We start from the raw sequence: 15,390 nt of genomic DNA, 5'->3' as shown, positions 1-15,390 counted from the left end.
CTCTTGTGGGTACCATTACTGTGCAACTGCAGATGCGGTGTATCTGTTTAAATCTGAGCTCCTCCTGGAGATTCTTTAAATGCTTTGTGTCCCATTTTCAGAAAAAGGGGTTTTTGGACAATAAATGCAGAGGACTTTTCAAAGTTGAGCCCAGGTGGCCCTTGTAGGGGCAGCAACCTGTGGACATTCAGAGACCATCATCTGCCAATGTGCAAATCTCATTTCTTCATCATCCTTGCTTTAAATCTAAGATCTAAATCTAAGACACAGCACTTTTCCCCAGAACCTATCCTTTTTGATGAATGCTGAGAGGTGTTGGTGCATAACACTGTCCTTGCTACCATTGCTGAATCAGCAGGAGCAAGGTGCTGCATGAATCTGAAAAATGTAGCAATCCCTGCTTCGAGCATCTCCTTTTCCAGTGGGTAGCAATGCTCTCAGTCCTGGTAAATTTAGTCTTTGTTTCAAAAGATTCAGTCCTGGAGCCTGGAGGCCTCTGGTTTAGTCACAAACAGCAAGAGCAATGACAATTTCCTTGTGCCTCTCGAGTACGTTTAGAAGTTTGGTTTCTATTCCTTTTCAGTCCAGGCTGCCTCTTGATAGGGGGATAATGGTTTTTAGAGGTGTGTAAGGGCCTCCTAGATGTTTGGTGGACATCGATGGTTGTGAAGCAGGGCAGGAGTCCCTGGCAGCATCTGTGTGCTAATCCAGAGCTAGACTGTGGGCTGTTTTCTAGCATCTCAGTCAGTTTCTTGAGTGCCATGGCTTCTGCTTTTCCCCAGGGAGATTGGTGTTCAAGAATGCTTGCTGTCCTGGCACCATAGATGCTTGTAGCAGTGCTCACATCACCAGGGAGAGCCTGCAAAAGAAGTAGTGTGGACAATTTATATCAGAACTTTAAAATTTCCACTTTACCAAGTGTAGGAGGTTGTTTCTTTAACTTGCCATCTCACCACCACTGGCATTTTCCTGATGAAGCTCTTTGATTTCATCCACCATGCCCTTTTGCTTCTTTTGTTCCTTCTTGTAACCCTTGCAGACTACACATATCCTCGTCCCCTGACCCTATGGATACCCCTGCCTGGGGTCACTTGCCCAGATGGAGAGCATATTTGGAGGGAATAGTCCACATGCAGTTGCACCGAATCAGCTGGGAGGGATTGCTGTTTGCAAGCCATAAATGTCTGCAACCATCTTAAGCAACTGTTGGTGTGGCTAAATGTCAGCATCTGGCCTCAAAGTGACCCATCCTGATAATCACATATGAGGTAGAGAGAAATCTCAGGTAGATGACAGCAGAGTATTTTCTGTTTGTAAGGGAAACTCGGCAGCCTTTTCTTTTTTCTTTGTATTTTTTTTTTTTAATCAGCCATACATTTGATGCCAGGAAAATTACAATTTTATGCACTGAGGATCAAAACTTAGGGAATTTAGCTCCTATTTCTGCCTACGTGCAAAATGAATCCCATTGTCAATTGTCTTCTAGTTTATTTTGCCTCTCTGCAGCCTGGAACTGAGTTAGCTGAGATTTGTTGCAGTGATCTCAGTGAGTGACGTGACATTCTTCCTTTGGGAGGTATTATGAACTGCCTTTGATTTTAGGATTGACAGCCATATAATTGGAAGTTCAGTCATTAGGTGGATCAGATTTAAAGAAGAAAAGTAAGGGCAAGGCAATTTCTGAAATCAGAGCAGGCTTTGGGGAGTATTAGATCCAGCAGAGTATTGCTGCAGAGCAATTGTAATATGATGACTGTGAAGCAGGAAGAAAGAAAGCATGGTTGCTTATATAGATTCCTGTAAGTATGGTCTGATTTCTACCATAGGCAGGGCTCTCCACATGTCTTGGGCGAAAGATCTAATGAGAAATAAGCATAAGCAGGAAAAATTAGGGATAATGCATGTTTGTATAGCCAAGGTACAATAAGGTATAAACCCTTGGAAAGGGGTAGTGGTGGTAAAAAGAAACATCCCATCCTGGGACAATGTTTCTGCTCCAGGCAGTTGAGAAAGAATCAGTGAGTAGGCAAATATTTATAAATTGATGTAGACTAGCTGTGTGCTTTGAACATAATTTTTAGATTGTAATCCAGAGAGGTTTGTCATCTGAAATCATTGCAGAAGAAAGGAAGGAAAAAAGGGGCGCAAAGAAATCCTTTCTCTCCCCTATCTCTGCATAAATGCATGGGATGTTTCATTTGGCAGAAGATAGCCCAGAGCTTAACAACCTCATTTGCTGAAACTCCATTTCACTGCAGTCAGTATTAATAGCTTCTCAATGAATAGATTAGATGCTGCAAGTGACAACAAACCTATTTGAGAGAAATTTAATAGGGAGGTTTATTGAAGTTTATTAACTGAATCCTATTGGCTATTATAAGAACACAGCTCGATAAGTCTAAACGTCAGAGCATTTGTTGGAGGGAACTAGGAAAAGATCTGAAAATACCTGTTGTCCTTCAGCAAATATGTGTGATTTCACTTTTCATAATTGCATTCATTGTTGAAGTAAATTACGAATGAACACATAGAATACCAGAATTCTTTAAATACTTGAAAACTCTTCCTTGTAACACAGAAAAGGACACTGCTGAATGCTGGTAAGGAAAATCACAAAGAGCACTAGAGTTTTGACTCCTACAAACCTACTTTGAATGTATTTTCTTTCCCTGGGAGTAAAGTGGAATAAGTAAGTTAATGCTAAGTGATACACAGAACCAGACAGAATTTGCAAACTGAAATTGGGGCAGAGAGGCTACTCCAGTAACATTTGAGTTCAGATAAATTATTTGTTACAGTTAGAGTAAGGCAGCATATGTTGTGAGGGTTTTTTTTAATGGACACTTAGGAAAGGATTCATCGCTAACCATACCATCGGTGTCTGAGCTAAACTGTACTCCTTGATAGGCATCACAGTACCTTTAGAGAGTGCTCTGTGTTCTCTCTGGTTGTTGCTCGTCTCTGCAGGGAGGTCTGAATTCAAGTACATAAAGTGTGAGAAGCTGAGGGACTTGATTTATGGTGTCTGTTAACAGCAAGTGAGGTGGTTGCTTTGGAACAAAGAGCAGGCAGGAGTACAGCACTGTGCCCTATTCCTGTGGGAAGGGAGCTGCACGGTTGGCAAGATGGGGAGAAGATAGATAAAGATTGACCAAAACCACAGCAGTACGTCCTTTGGTATTGTTTGTTTCTTCTGAAAGCAAACAAAAAAAAAGCCAAAAAACATACATTTTGGGACTGCTGGGTCAGAGGCAATGAACCATTTCGTTGCAACTCAGATGTGCTTTTTCTAAGCTGTTTATTTCTACTCTAGTGAAAAGATGACATCATATGGAAAAGTCAAAGTCAGCTTTCATACATACCACTCTTTTGGAACAAAAAATGAAAACATTTCATTTGGAAAATACTGATTTTTGTATGGACATTTTTGAAACACTCAGCTGATTCACTAGTCCATCCAACATAATTTGTTAACCAGTTTGGTCTCCTTTCTCAACAAGACTGCACGTCTGGCACATCTGCTGGGTGGTAGGGCAAATCTTCCCATCCTCAGTGAGTTTCCACCCTGCTAAAATGCATGTAGCAAGGATAGAGCTGATTTTGGCATGAAATTGCAAAGACCCAAAGCCAAAGAAGATACACGAGGATCTTACTACCTACGTGGACAGATGATGCCAGCTAAAGCAGTGCTGCTAAAGCCATTTCAGCTTGGTAGAGCCACACTAAATGACATCATTTTTTGGGAAGTCTGGAGGAGCAGTTGGATCCATTTCCTCCCCCGTTCGGTAGACCATGCAGATGATTCAAGTTAACCTAAATGCCTTTGTGTGGCTTTGTCAGCCACCTGCCCACAAAAAATTAATTGATTTTTTTTCCTGAATGATGTAGTCCAGGGTCTGGCAGCATGTGCTTGTCATCATCATTTTTATCCTTTGCTTTCAGTGAGTGGATAAATCACACTTTTGTTTAACAAGGTGCAGTTTTCCCTCAGAGTCATAACAGCAAACTCTTCCAAAAAAATATTTCTACATTCAGTGTTGTCCTGCATCAAGCACATCAATTCCTGTCTTAGAGATGAAAAAGGTACCATTTGGTTGCATACTGTTATTAAAATCATGCCTACTTTCATAGGCACACAAAGCAGCTAACTGTAGTTATTTGAATCTTCTCTGTGTGGTTAAATAATGGTAAAAAATGGGGGGGGGGAGGGAGGTTGTTTTGTTTGTCCTAGCTGGTTTCCCTGTCCGATTTTCTCAGTTTGCAAGTCAAAAGTGCAACCCTCCAGATCTCCCCCTGAGATCCTGTGCATCCTGAGGAAGCACAGACTGTGCTTCTCATAGCCTTTTAAACCCTGTAAGAAAGGGCATCTTTGGTAACTGGATCACGAGGATCCCCGAGCATCTGAGGACAGGGACAGGAGCATCTGCACGTTACCCAGCTAATACTTGCCTTCTGTTAAAGTGTTGTTCCTTTCTCCTCATTATCACAGTCTGTAAGTCCTTCACTTGGGAAATCCAGCATCAGGAAACTTTGAACTGAGCACTGGCATTGCCAGAAACCTGAATTTGAATGTCATTTTGGGTATCAGTGCTGTCCTGGTAGCTGTGTTTTACAGTGAACTTTAATCTTTGGTTAATTATCAGTGGAAACAGGGAGACTTGGGACTGTAGTTATACTGGTGTGGTTGTAGGGAATATTTTTTTAGAACTGTGAGTTCTGCTCTTAAATGTTTGCTGGTTGTAATTATCGCCTCACACTGAACAAGGTGAATGTTCACAATGCCCAGGTGAACCTATGGGTTTGAAACCCCATTTTTTTTTTCCAGCCTCAAATTCATGGTCCAGCAAGTACACAGTGTGATAGGGATGTAGAAATGGAGTTCATTTGCTGTCAGTAGGGTATCTTCAACTAGCAGAACTGAAGGTGTTTCAACACAGCTGAATTGAAGGCAGTCACCCTAACTAAAGCAAATAAAGAGTGGTGGCTGTGTGCTGGGCTCAGGCGCTTCAGGAGATGGAAAAGGAGGGATTTGTGTTGGGAGTGTTACTGCTGAAATGCAGGGAATCAATGATGCCACAGGGCTGTGGGATTTGCTGGGAGAAGTCTGTGTCTCACCATGGATGCTGAGAGCAAAGGATCCAGCCATAAGTGAATAAATAAAAACAAATGATGAACAACTACTGCTTGCTGAGCATAATGGGCACATCATCAACACTGAGCCAGACAGCTGCCAAGGGTCACATTCCGAGAGCACTCTGCTGGGGAGGAGATTCAGGGTAGTTGATGGGCACCTGCAGTGCTGCTCTTTCTGCTTTTTGAGTCTCCAGAACCCCAAGCAGCACCCGGCCTTTACTGCACACCCACATGTGGGGCTGCAAAATAAGCCTCTTTGCTTTCTCTTGTGGTATTTTGGGAAAGCATGCTGCTTTGATCCCATGCTTGCTTTATTGGGTTTTTGTTAGCTGTTTATTACCAATGCCATTTCATGCAAACAGGGTCATAGTTTGGTAGTCTACCTGCTCCTTCTGCTTGTGCCTCGTCTGCAGACCTAATCCACTCATCCTAATAGTCCTGTTGGTTGCTATAGCAATGATAAAATGTTATGAAAAAGGCAGAATAATTCTTAAATGGATGGCTGGTGTTCTTTCTCCCTCCTGGGAAGGAGAAACCCAATAATGGGGATTCGTTTGGTGTATTACTATTTTATCTAAAGCTTTAACTGTAGGCTCTTTGGAGCCTGAATGCAGTCCTTCTCTCTCAGCATCCTTTGAGGCTGGGAAAGTTGCAGTTCCAAAGCAGTTAGGGAGAAACAAGGGCCCATATTAATGAATACAAGGTACACATAATTTTGTTTTTAAGATGCCAAAGGTTATATTTATTGTGACCTGAAGAGAGCGTGAAGTTTGCCATGGACAGCCTGCATGATGGGAATGGGCTTCAGAGCGCTTAGGGCCTTGTTTGGTTTGTGAAAGTACTGAAAGATAGCTGAAAGTGTTAGCTGTGGGTTTGGTTTGGATTTGCATCAGGAGGATTACTCAGCACTGCCATCAAAAGTGGTATTTTGATAAGTAAATTAAAAAATCCTAACACCCTCAGCAATCCAGGGAGAAGGCGGCAGAAGATGCAGTGGTTTTGCTTAGTAGCTGCATACAAGAATGAGTGTCTGTTTTTGTTGTACCAAACCTCCTCTTTTACACACCTGAGAAATCAAAAATTACTTACTCTGTATCTTCAACTTTTTACCAAGTTTATAGTCAGGGTCATATATCTGTAATAAAAGTTGCCAGAAACAGTTTAGTTTCTAACAGCCAGAAAAAGCCAGGTTTGTGAAAAGTTAGCTTGCTTCAGAGCCCACCACCCTGGTGAACATAGGCAAGCAAAGCATTAAGTGATGAGTGATGACACAGATCGGTCCCTTCTCCTCTCTTGTCTTGCTGTGAAAGCATTCCCTATGCAGAACAGCTCGACCTGCCCAGCTGTGGTAGGATCAGCTTGTGCCTGCCTGCTAGGGATCACTAGACAAGATCAGACCAAGGATATATCAAGAGAGATGCTCTTTCTGGCAGTTGCCATTTAAAGATGCCTCAAGCTAAAGCATTCAAGACAATGAGGCAGTATATTCTCCATATTAAATCTCATAGGGACTTAGTCAAAAATTGGGTTAAATCTCAAATGGGAAGATTATATCACTTCTGAATTTATGGCTGGCATTAACTCTGGCCATTCCTGTTACCTGAATAAAAGTGAGTCCCTTTTTGAATCTTTTATATCCTGGCTTGATTAAAAGTGGAGTGAAAGCAGAAACAATTTTAATGGACTTAGTTCTCATGCTGGTGTAACTAGTGAAAAAAAAGAAGCAGTTCCTACAGTCCCTCATCACAGATGTATGTGAGATTACCAGAAAAAAGAATTGACTCGTTTACTTATTAGTTAAATTCAAGGTTGCCTAGTTAAGCATTCATATAATGTTTTCTTACAGGAGACAGCTTTGTTTCCTTATTTCCAAACACAGCAGCTCATCTTGCTTTCCATCAGCATAAACAAAAATATCAGGTGAGAGAAAACAAGTCTTTTTTTCCCAGCTGCATGTGTCAAGGAGCCTCCCTGGCATGCAGCCCCCATACAGCTGCCTTCTACTTTGTCCTGTGCTCAAAAGACTGATTAAGTGATCCACTAAGGCCGTACGCCTGGGGCTGAGAAAGGCTGGGGGAGGATGAGGGAGAGGCAGGAGAGCAGTCTGCCATCTCCTCTACCTGCACAGACATGGAGAAACACCATCCCAGGAAGTGGAACCAGGCCAACATTCAAGCACCACAGGAGGCACATGTAGCCTTAGGTTTGGCCAGCTTTTGTTTAGTTTTTTAAAATAATTAGTAGGTGTGAGCTTTCAGAGAGAGCTTGCCGCTAAGGGGATTTGTACCTGCCAGAGACCCTTGGGGCTTATATATCCTCAGCAACTGCATTCAAAAAGAAATAGAAGAAAGAAAGAAAAAGAAAGAAAGAAAAATCAGGTAGTGACTTGCAGAGAAGAGATTGTACCCAGACCCCCACATGCCTCTCATAGACTGACTCCGACATGCCACAGGGCCACCTCTACCCCTAAAAAAGGTAAATAGGGTCTCTGTGCTCCAGCCGCTGATGAAGGCATCTCTGCTAGGATTGCTGGATATGGGGATTGGCTTTTTTGGTCCTTTGTTTGGGCTGAGGATATCAGATGTTGGTGACAGCCAGGTATCATGAGCCCTCTGACAGCCCTGTCCTGGCTATCTCTAGTTGCCTGCCAAAGGCTTACTTTCCTGGTGGGAAGTTTTTGTCTTAACAATTTAGCCCTGAAGGTAAAAGCCATGGTGTACCCTTGAGTATTGCTGCTCTCTGCCAGTGGTAGTGGGAATGGCCTTGGGGACAAGTTTTTGATTTGGTTGTCTCTTTGGATCTCAGAGGAGATGGGGAGCATGGGCTTAATGGGTCATCTAAAAGGTGGGGGGAAGGCTTTCCTTCATGGGTTGATGCCTGCAATAAGAATCAAGGTAGGTCTTGGTAGCCACCTGCCAAGCTGTGATGATCCTGAAAAGCACAAGTCCAAAGTCTTCAGTTCCAAGGGATAAACTGAAGCAGGAGGACAACTGCTGTCTGAGTGCTTGGAAATGACAGCAAGAGGTCGAGGAGTGGGGAAACAGGGTTTTTACAGGGAAATGGAGAGTCTTGAAATGTGCGTGGCAGTTCTCGCTCCTGTTCAAAATGCCTGATAGAGCTCCTCTCTTCAAGGGTGGATTTGAGCGTTTGTGGATCTGCTTGGTGGTGGTACCTGAGCAGTAGCTGAAGTGAAACTTGCCTTCTTAAACATGAAAAAAAGCTGCCCTCTGATAAGTGCCGAGAGCCTTTGGAGGGGCTGCATTCTCCATCGTTTCTTTGAATTCTGCTTTTTGACTGTAGATGTGTTGCAAAGGACCAGTATAATATATGCTAGCCCGCAGTGGGAGTCGAATGTGCTGGTTTCTGTTAGTCATTTTTTTTTTTTTTCATTCATCTGGCACTTTGCAGAGAGTTTTTGCCCCCACATCGTGTAGGCTGCCATCTTTCTTTCTTTGTAGCAAGCATGTGAGCATAGCCTTGCTTACACTCCAAGCGACTAAGGAACCACCATAAATGTAGCTTATCTGCTTTCTAATACATTTTCTTTTGCATTGGTTTGGATTTGTGCATTGTCAGTAACATCTGTTCTGCTTTAGTGGCATACAGTTTTCCAAGTCTAATTAGCTGGCTGCTTGTAATCAGGACTATTTCAACTGTTGTCATTCTGAATGTTCTTTTTCCCTTTTTTTTAATACCACATTTGCCTGATTGACCTTTTTTGTTGTTTTGTTTTGTTTTTTTTTTTCTCTGTCTTTCTATTGGGCTGCTCCAGGAGCCATGGCTAATCATCTTATAACCAATGCTCTGCTTCGTCCTCATGGCACTAACAACCCTTATAATACATTGCTCGGGGAAACGGCGGTCTATAACAACCCTTCTGTCAGCATGTACAACGCACAAGGTGTGCTGGAGTTTCTCTCTAATTTTTCTAGTGAGAATTCCATTTTCTGTGGCTTATTTTGGCCCATTTCTTTCTTTTTTTTTTTTCCTTCCCTTTTTTTTTTTTTTTCCCATGCACACACACTTTGGTTTTTTTTTTTTTGGAACTGGGCACAAAAAAAAGATCCCCTCCCCTTCCTTTCATTTCAATGCATCTTTCTGTCTTTTGGAGGCTTTTTTTCCATGAGCGATCAAATTCACTTTGAGAGACCCTCGTCAGTTCTACTCAAAGAATTCATAGTGGTTTTGATTTTGCTTTTTTTTTTTTTTCCCTCGATCTCCTCTCTTTTGTATTGTTTTGGTCTTGTGTGTGTATTTTGTTGGACATATCCATGCCACTCTTTATTGTCAGCGCATTTCCCTGTTAAACCATTCATTTCAGAAACAGGAACACCTTTGAAGGTAAGTGAAGCTAAAATGGCCTTTGCCACCAAAGCTGCTCTCATTTGAAATGGCATAAAGAAATGTGGTCAGCGGCACACTGGCTTGAGCAGGAAAAAAATTAAATGTAAAATAAAGCAAAACTGCCCTTGATCTTTAAGAAAAATGACAGCTGAAGCGAGAAACATAGGTCACCTCCAAAGAGCAGAGCTTAGATATTGTAAGAAATGTTTTGCCGTTTGCATTAATACATTTTATATGGGCTACTAGAAAGAAAGAAAAAAAAAATAATAGGAAGAGGCGTAGGAAAACTCGAAGCTCTTGCACATCCTCCTTTTAGCAATCAAAAATAGACAGAGTCAGTTGTAGCTAATGAAGGTTTTTGCTGTAGAAATCAGTTTCTTGTCACCTACATGTTTGTCTCTGCTCAGGCTGTGGCAAGGGACACTGTTTGTAAGTTGATGTCCTAATGCTTCTTTGAGGGAGAGGCAGATGCAGTTAAGCAGGACCCGAGGAGGAGCTGGGGAGCATGGAGCTCTGCCAGCTCCTGTCTCTTGGTGGCTCCATCTTGCTCTGCCACTTCCATGGGATTATTTAAAATTTTTGGGGGCTTACTTGCAAGGTGGCAGAATCATTGCAGAGTAACACTGCGTTCAAGCGCAAGTATGTTAGTACTCTGTCGGCTGTCTGCTCCCAGTGAAGGCATCCCTTTCCCGTAAGGATCTCCAAGGAAGGGAAAATAATGATGGTTACAACACAAGCAGGATAATGCCCTTTGTACTATATGGTGGCATATTGTTTACAGCAGAAATAGATATTGAACTGTATCACCTGGGTATTTTCATTCAGAGAACGAGGAAAGCACATGTGTTTGACCTTTTTACTGTTCATTAATTTCCTAAACTTTGGTAACTTCGTGCAATAAATTTGCTTCCAAGAATACTTTAAAAAAAACTTTTAAAAAATGTTAAGCATGAAGCGCTCTGAATTTTAAGAACTCCAGTGTACTGCAAATGTTGAAATGAGCTTTGATGTTCTGTATAGTTTCTTGCATGATAACATTGAGGTTTGTGGGACTTTCAAATCAGGTGGTGACAGGTAATGCTGGGTCAGAATTTAGGCTTAAGAGAAGTCCTGATTTTTAGGTCTGGGTTCCTCAACCGAAACCAAGTGATTTGGGTGGAAATAAGACAAAAAGATTTTATGTGTTCTTCTAATTTTTAAAGCTAGATTCTGATACAGTTACCTGAGTTAGCAGCATTTTATTCCACAAAAATAGTGTAATTGTTTTGCAAGTGTGTTTTCAGTGAAACACAGCCAGATGGATAACCAAGAAACCTACCTAGGCTTCATCCCTAGGAGATGAAGAAAAAAAGTGGGACCAGTACTGATCCCATTGACTGATCATCTGGAGCTTTTCTATTGACTTCAGAGGGAGCAGAATGCAACCCGTTCTTTTCAGGAGGCTGCAAGCTAATTAGTTACCACAGAACTGGTATAGTTACTGCTTTACAAACTGGTTAATGTGTCTGGGCAATTACAAACTCTGAATAGAGGAAATCCTGAAGCAGAAATTAAGGTTAGCAAAACCAACCAGGCCCTAATGGCCTCATGGAAGTTCTTTGGGTTTTAAGGATGCTGCACCAACAGTCATGCTAAAGCAATGATAGTGCATTGTAAAAGTAGATGCTGTCACCATCTTTGGGTGTGCCTTGGCTGGGATCAGCGTGAGGTGAGGGTATTGCTAGCTAACGTCATCCAACTAACTCATTCCACATCACTAAGGCTATGATTTTTTTTGCACCTTCATCTACTAGTTCTGGTGCTGGCCACTAAGAAAGACAGGACACTATAAGAAGTCTGGGGCCTGATCTGATCCAGCCCTTCCTTTCCCCCCTTCCCAATTACATGCTTTAAAATACCTTCTGCTCAAGCTGAAGCTGCCTGTGGGGCAGGAGCCCTAAAAATAAACGTTGGAAAGATGCAGGGAATCAGACCCTAAAAGGCCAAAGTCCCATTTTCCACTGTCAAAAGGGATTCCTTGATGGGACACAGTGTAGAGGTTGGAGGTGAGGAGTCTGGCACTCTGCAGAACATGCCAAACACTCACTGCTGTTGTCAGCTGATGGATGTCCACTGGCTTGGTCTCTCAAACACAGGAGTTTCTTGAAACGGCCTAACTGCTTTCATGAGATTTAATTTTAAGAGAAGGCATCAATCCCATTAGAGAGCTCTGGATAAACCCCAGCATGCCACAGATCATTGCAAAGTGGGAAGCTGAGTTTTCACTGGCTCTTCATCTTCATCTCTGGCTCTTCATGTTTTAACCCTTTCTTCTCAATAGCTTCATTTAGCAATGCCATTATTCAAACTATTGTTCCTCTTACTTTCTTTTTTTTTCTTTTTTGCAAAGTCTATATAGTTTGCCATGTGTTCAATTAAAAAAAGAACAGATTTACCAAAGTCTGTAAAATGCCAGCAGCCCTGTGATGAGCAAAGTCTTACTCTTACAAAGCACTGTTGCAAAGGATGGACGGCAAAACATTTTTAGCAAGGAAACAGATTTAGTTTTCAAATTCCAGGGTTTATTATAACTAACAGTAAGTAAAGCCATTCATTTTAAGACTTTGGAAGTGATGTTGACAGTGCCTGTGTTTTCAAGCATGACCATTACCAGCTTTAGACTTTTGTTAAATTTCCAGGCATTATTTCTTGATTTGTGTTGCACAATGAATGTTTTATAATGGCATTGGAAAACGTTTTAAATGTGATAATTTTTTTAATAAAAATGTAGTCTATTGAATATTGCGCGTAAAATAACTTTTCTGTCTAAAATGTCAATATTTTTTTACCTGAAATAAACCATGTAACAAATTCATGTATTCTGGGCAGTGGAAATTATTTCTGTTAACTCTTTTTTCTGCACATCATCAATTTGCTTTTTACTCATGTTTCTCCTACTGTCGCTGTAAGCTTACTTGTTGTTTTTTCTTTCCTTTTCTTCATGCTGTCGTTTAGAGCCCTACAGAGAGACAAGTATGGGAGTAAAGCTAAACATTGCATATCAAATGTAATTTTTTTTAGATCACTTTTATTGCATCACATATAGATGATGTAGTCAATAAAGGAAATTCATCTCACAGTTTTGAAATCAAAAGAATATGAATATACATATGTATATATACGTGTATGTGTGTGTCTGTATGTGTGTATATATATGTATGTGTACATATATATAGAGAGATGAGATTAGATTATGCTTTCTTTGTTTATTTCTCATTTTTGTGGTATAGTTTACCCAGTGTAGTTTCTCATATAATTGTGTGTATGATTTTTTTTACACTTCACATTTTTATTTGCAAGGTCATGGCATTTTTATATGGCGTGTTTCATTGCAGACCCCATTCTGTTCTTACCTGCGATGCCTCCATTTTATTTCTCCACCAATCCCCAGATCTATGCATTGGCAGCAGAAGCACAGCACTCAGCACCTCAATGCATATGTTACCCAACATGACCATCAGACAGATGCTATTGTACCCATCACCCATCACCTACCACCTACAGTTTCCCCCCAAGTGAACACTTTTCATTTCTCTTCAAGCATCGTGACACAGTTGGAGAGTTTCCACCGTGAAAATCAGCAGCTTTGCTCTATGTCTGTGATGGCTAGTTGATTTTTTGGCATAGCTCCCTCATTTGTTGGGAAACTCAGGATATGGCAGCACCCTCTAAGCTTCAGAAACCTAAAAGATGACAGACACATTCAGGGCATTTCACTCAAAAGCAAGAAGAAAGCTTGCAGTAGTGCTTTCCAGCCCTTGACATGCAGCAACTAATCCATCGCAGATATAGACCGAATCCTGTATTTTCAGAAGGTACACATGCCATGTACCAAGCATGGTATGAGCGACCGTTCATCTGAAATTGTCAGCTGATGGCTCCTCTAATCCATCACAGCTTGCTGGGAGTTCCTTGCCATTTTTTGACAATGCCCAAAGCCCTTACCTGAAAGGTCGATATGTTATTTCATGAATCTCCATGCCTGTACTCCTTCCAAAGAGGCCAGTAATCCCCAAAACGAAAGCATGGTGGCTTAACTGCTGAGCCTGATTTTCTTCTCCCTTGCCCACTCATGCTGCATTGCTCTCAGAGTGCTTCCCCACCACGTCATATGGCGTGCTGGGAAAGAGCCAAGCTACAGCCTTATGTTGACAGTGTTGAGACACCTATGGACATGTAATAGGCATTTAGTTGGAGGGCATCCCAAGATCCTGTTACTCCTCGCAGGTTCCCCCAAGCCCACTGTACTGTGGCAGTGATGGTAGCTGCTGTACCTTCCACTGACCCGCCTGCTTTGCAAGTCAAATGACAGCTATTTTAAAAGTTTTTTGCATGACCCCAGCAGCTGCCTCCAACATAGATTGTATTAGAAAATCCCCACCCAGCCAGTGTGGAAAAGTAATTTTGGCCATGCCCTTGTTAAATGAGAGGTAGGGCATTTAGTCTTGTTCCAAAAAAGCCTGGTCCAGTAAGCACTTTGTGCCACCACCTTGCTTATCTCCAAATCCCACCATTCAGGCCTTACGCCTTTCCCCTGGCAGCCTGCCCAGCAAGGGTGCTTTGGACCAGTCCAGGGTCACCTATTCCTCAGCTCCCTCAGGAATACACAGAGCAAAGTACAAGAGCCATAGGAGGTACTGGCCAGGACAGGTGATTCCTTCCTGCTGGCCATTGCCACACCAAGTCACATACTTGACAGTCTTTCCATTTTTTCGGTGGGAAGACCTTAAGCCGGTTAGCTGGAGCTGTGCCCTGCTATTTTGGCCACGACTTGAGCCCCAGCAGCCATGGCAGCCTAGGAAGGGGGTTTGAGTGTGCACATCCCGCGTGAGTGTCCTGTTTGTACAAGTCACCCTCTCTTGTGTAATGTTTTTCAGAGGGGCTTCTGAACAATGCCAGGGATACAAGTGTCACGGATACTCTACCACTGAATGGTAATCACAGCAACAGCTACAGCATCGCCAGCGGCGAGTACCTCAGCAACTGCGTGCAAATCCTTGACCGTGGGTACAACCACACCGAGAACGCCCTCGAGAAAAAGATCCTGAAGGAACTCACCTCCAACTACATCCCTTCCTACCTGAACAACCATGAGCGCTCCAGCGAGCAGAGCCGCAACCTGATGAACAAACTCGTCAACAGCGTGGGAGGCGGGAGCGAGGACGACGCCATCGTGCTGGACGACGCCACCTCCTTCACCCACGAGGAGAGCCTGGGCCTGGAGCTCATCCATGAGGAGTCAGATGCCCCGCTGCTGCCCCCCCGGGTGTACTCTGCAGATAACCACCAGCCCCACCTCTACAGCCGGCGGTGCATCCCGCAAGATAACAGTGAGAGCTTTTTCCCCTTGCTGACCAACGAGCACACAGATGACCTCCAATCACCCAACAGGGATTCTCTCTACACCAGTATGCCAGCGCTGGCCGGCATGCCCATGACGGCAAGTGGCACCGCCAGACCGACCCCCCCCCAGCCAAAAGCAGTGGCTGCGACGCTGACGATGTTTACTACAAAAGTATGCCCAACCTCGGCTCCAGGAACCACGTCCATCAGCTACACACTTACTACCAGCTAGGTCGAGGCAGCAGCGATGGTTTTATAGTCCCGCCAAACAAAGAGGGAACCCCCCCGGACGGCAATGCAAAAGGACCTGCTCACTTGGTCACTAGTCTATAGAAGATTCAGCAAAAATTAAGCAAAGAGACAACAAAAAGCCCCTCCGTAACGCTCGGTTTACTGTTCTGAGTTAATTCAAACAGTGGTAATATTTGTGTGTACTCCTAAATCTTCATGCTGTTCAAAAGGAAACTCTTGGACTTTTTTTACTGGAATTTTTAGGCCGGCCCGGAGAGGACAGTAACTGCTGCCCCCCTC

The 15,390-nt window shown here is 42.9% G+C and overlaps 1 protein-coding gene across 1 annotated transcript in view; it reads left to right on the top strand.

Annotated features, from left to right (window-relative positions):
• The window catches only part of LOC104405414 (latrophilin-3-like), a gene marked incomplete at its 5' end in the record, with an annotated part of 262,781 nt that extends 247,589 nt beyond the window's left edge, over positions 1-15,192 (top strand). Inside the window, 3 exon segments of the mRNA XM_010014137.1 lie at positions 8,906-9,034; positions 14,394-14,966; positions 14,969-15,192. Coding sequence (XP_010012439.1) covers positions 8,906-9,034; positions 14,394-14,966; positions 14,969-15,192 — 926 coding nt within the window.
• Positions 15,193-15,390: the final 198 nt, after the last annotated feature.

Source organism: Nestor notabilis, unplaced genomic scaffold (assembly GCF_000696875.1).
Source record: "Nestor notabilis isolate BGI_N333 unplaced genomic scaffold, ASM69687v1 scaffold1435, whole genome shotgun sequence".
Taxonomy (NCBI): domain Eukaryota; kingdom Metazoa; phylum Chordata; class Aves; order Psittaciformes; family Psittacidae; genus Nestor; species Nestor notabilis.
The sequence above is the reverse complement of the archived record's forward strand: the minus strand, read 5'-3'. Positions and strand labels throughout refer to the sequence as shown.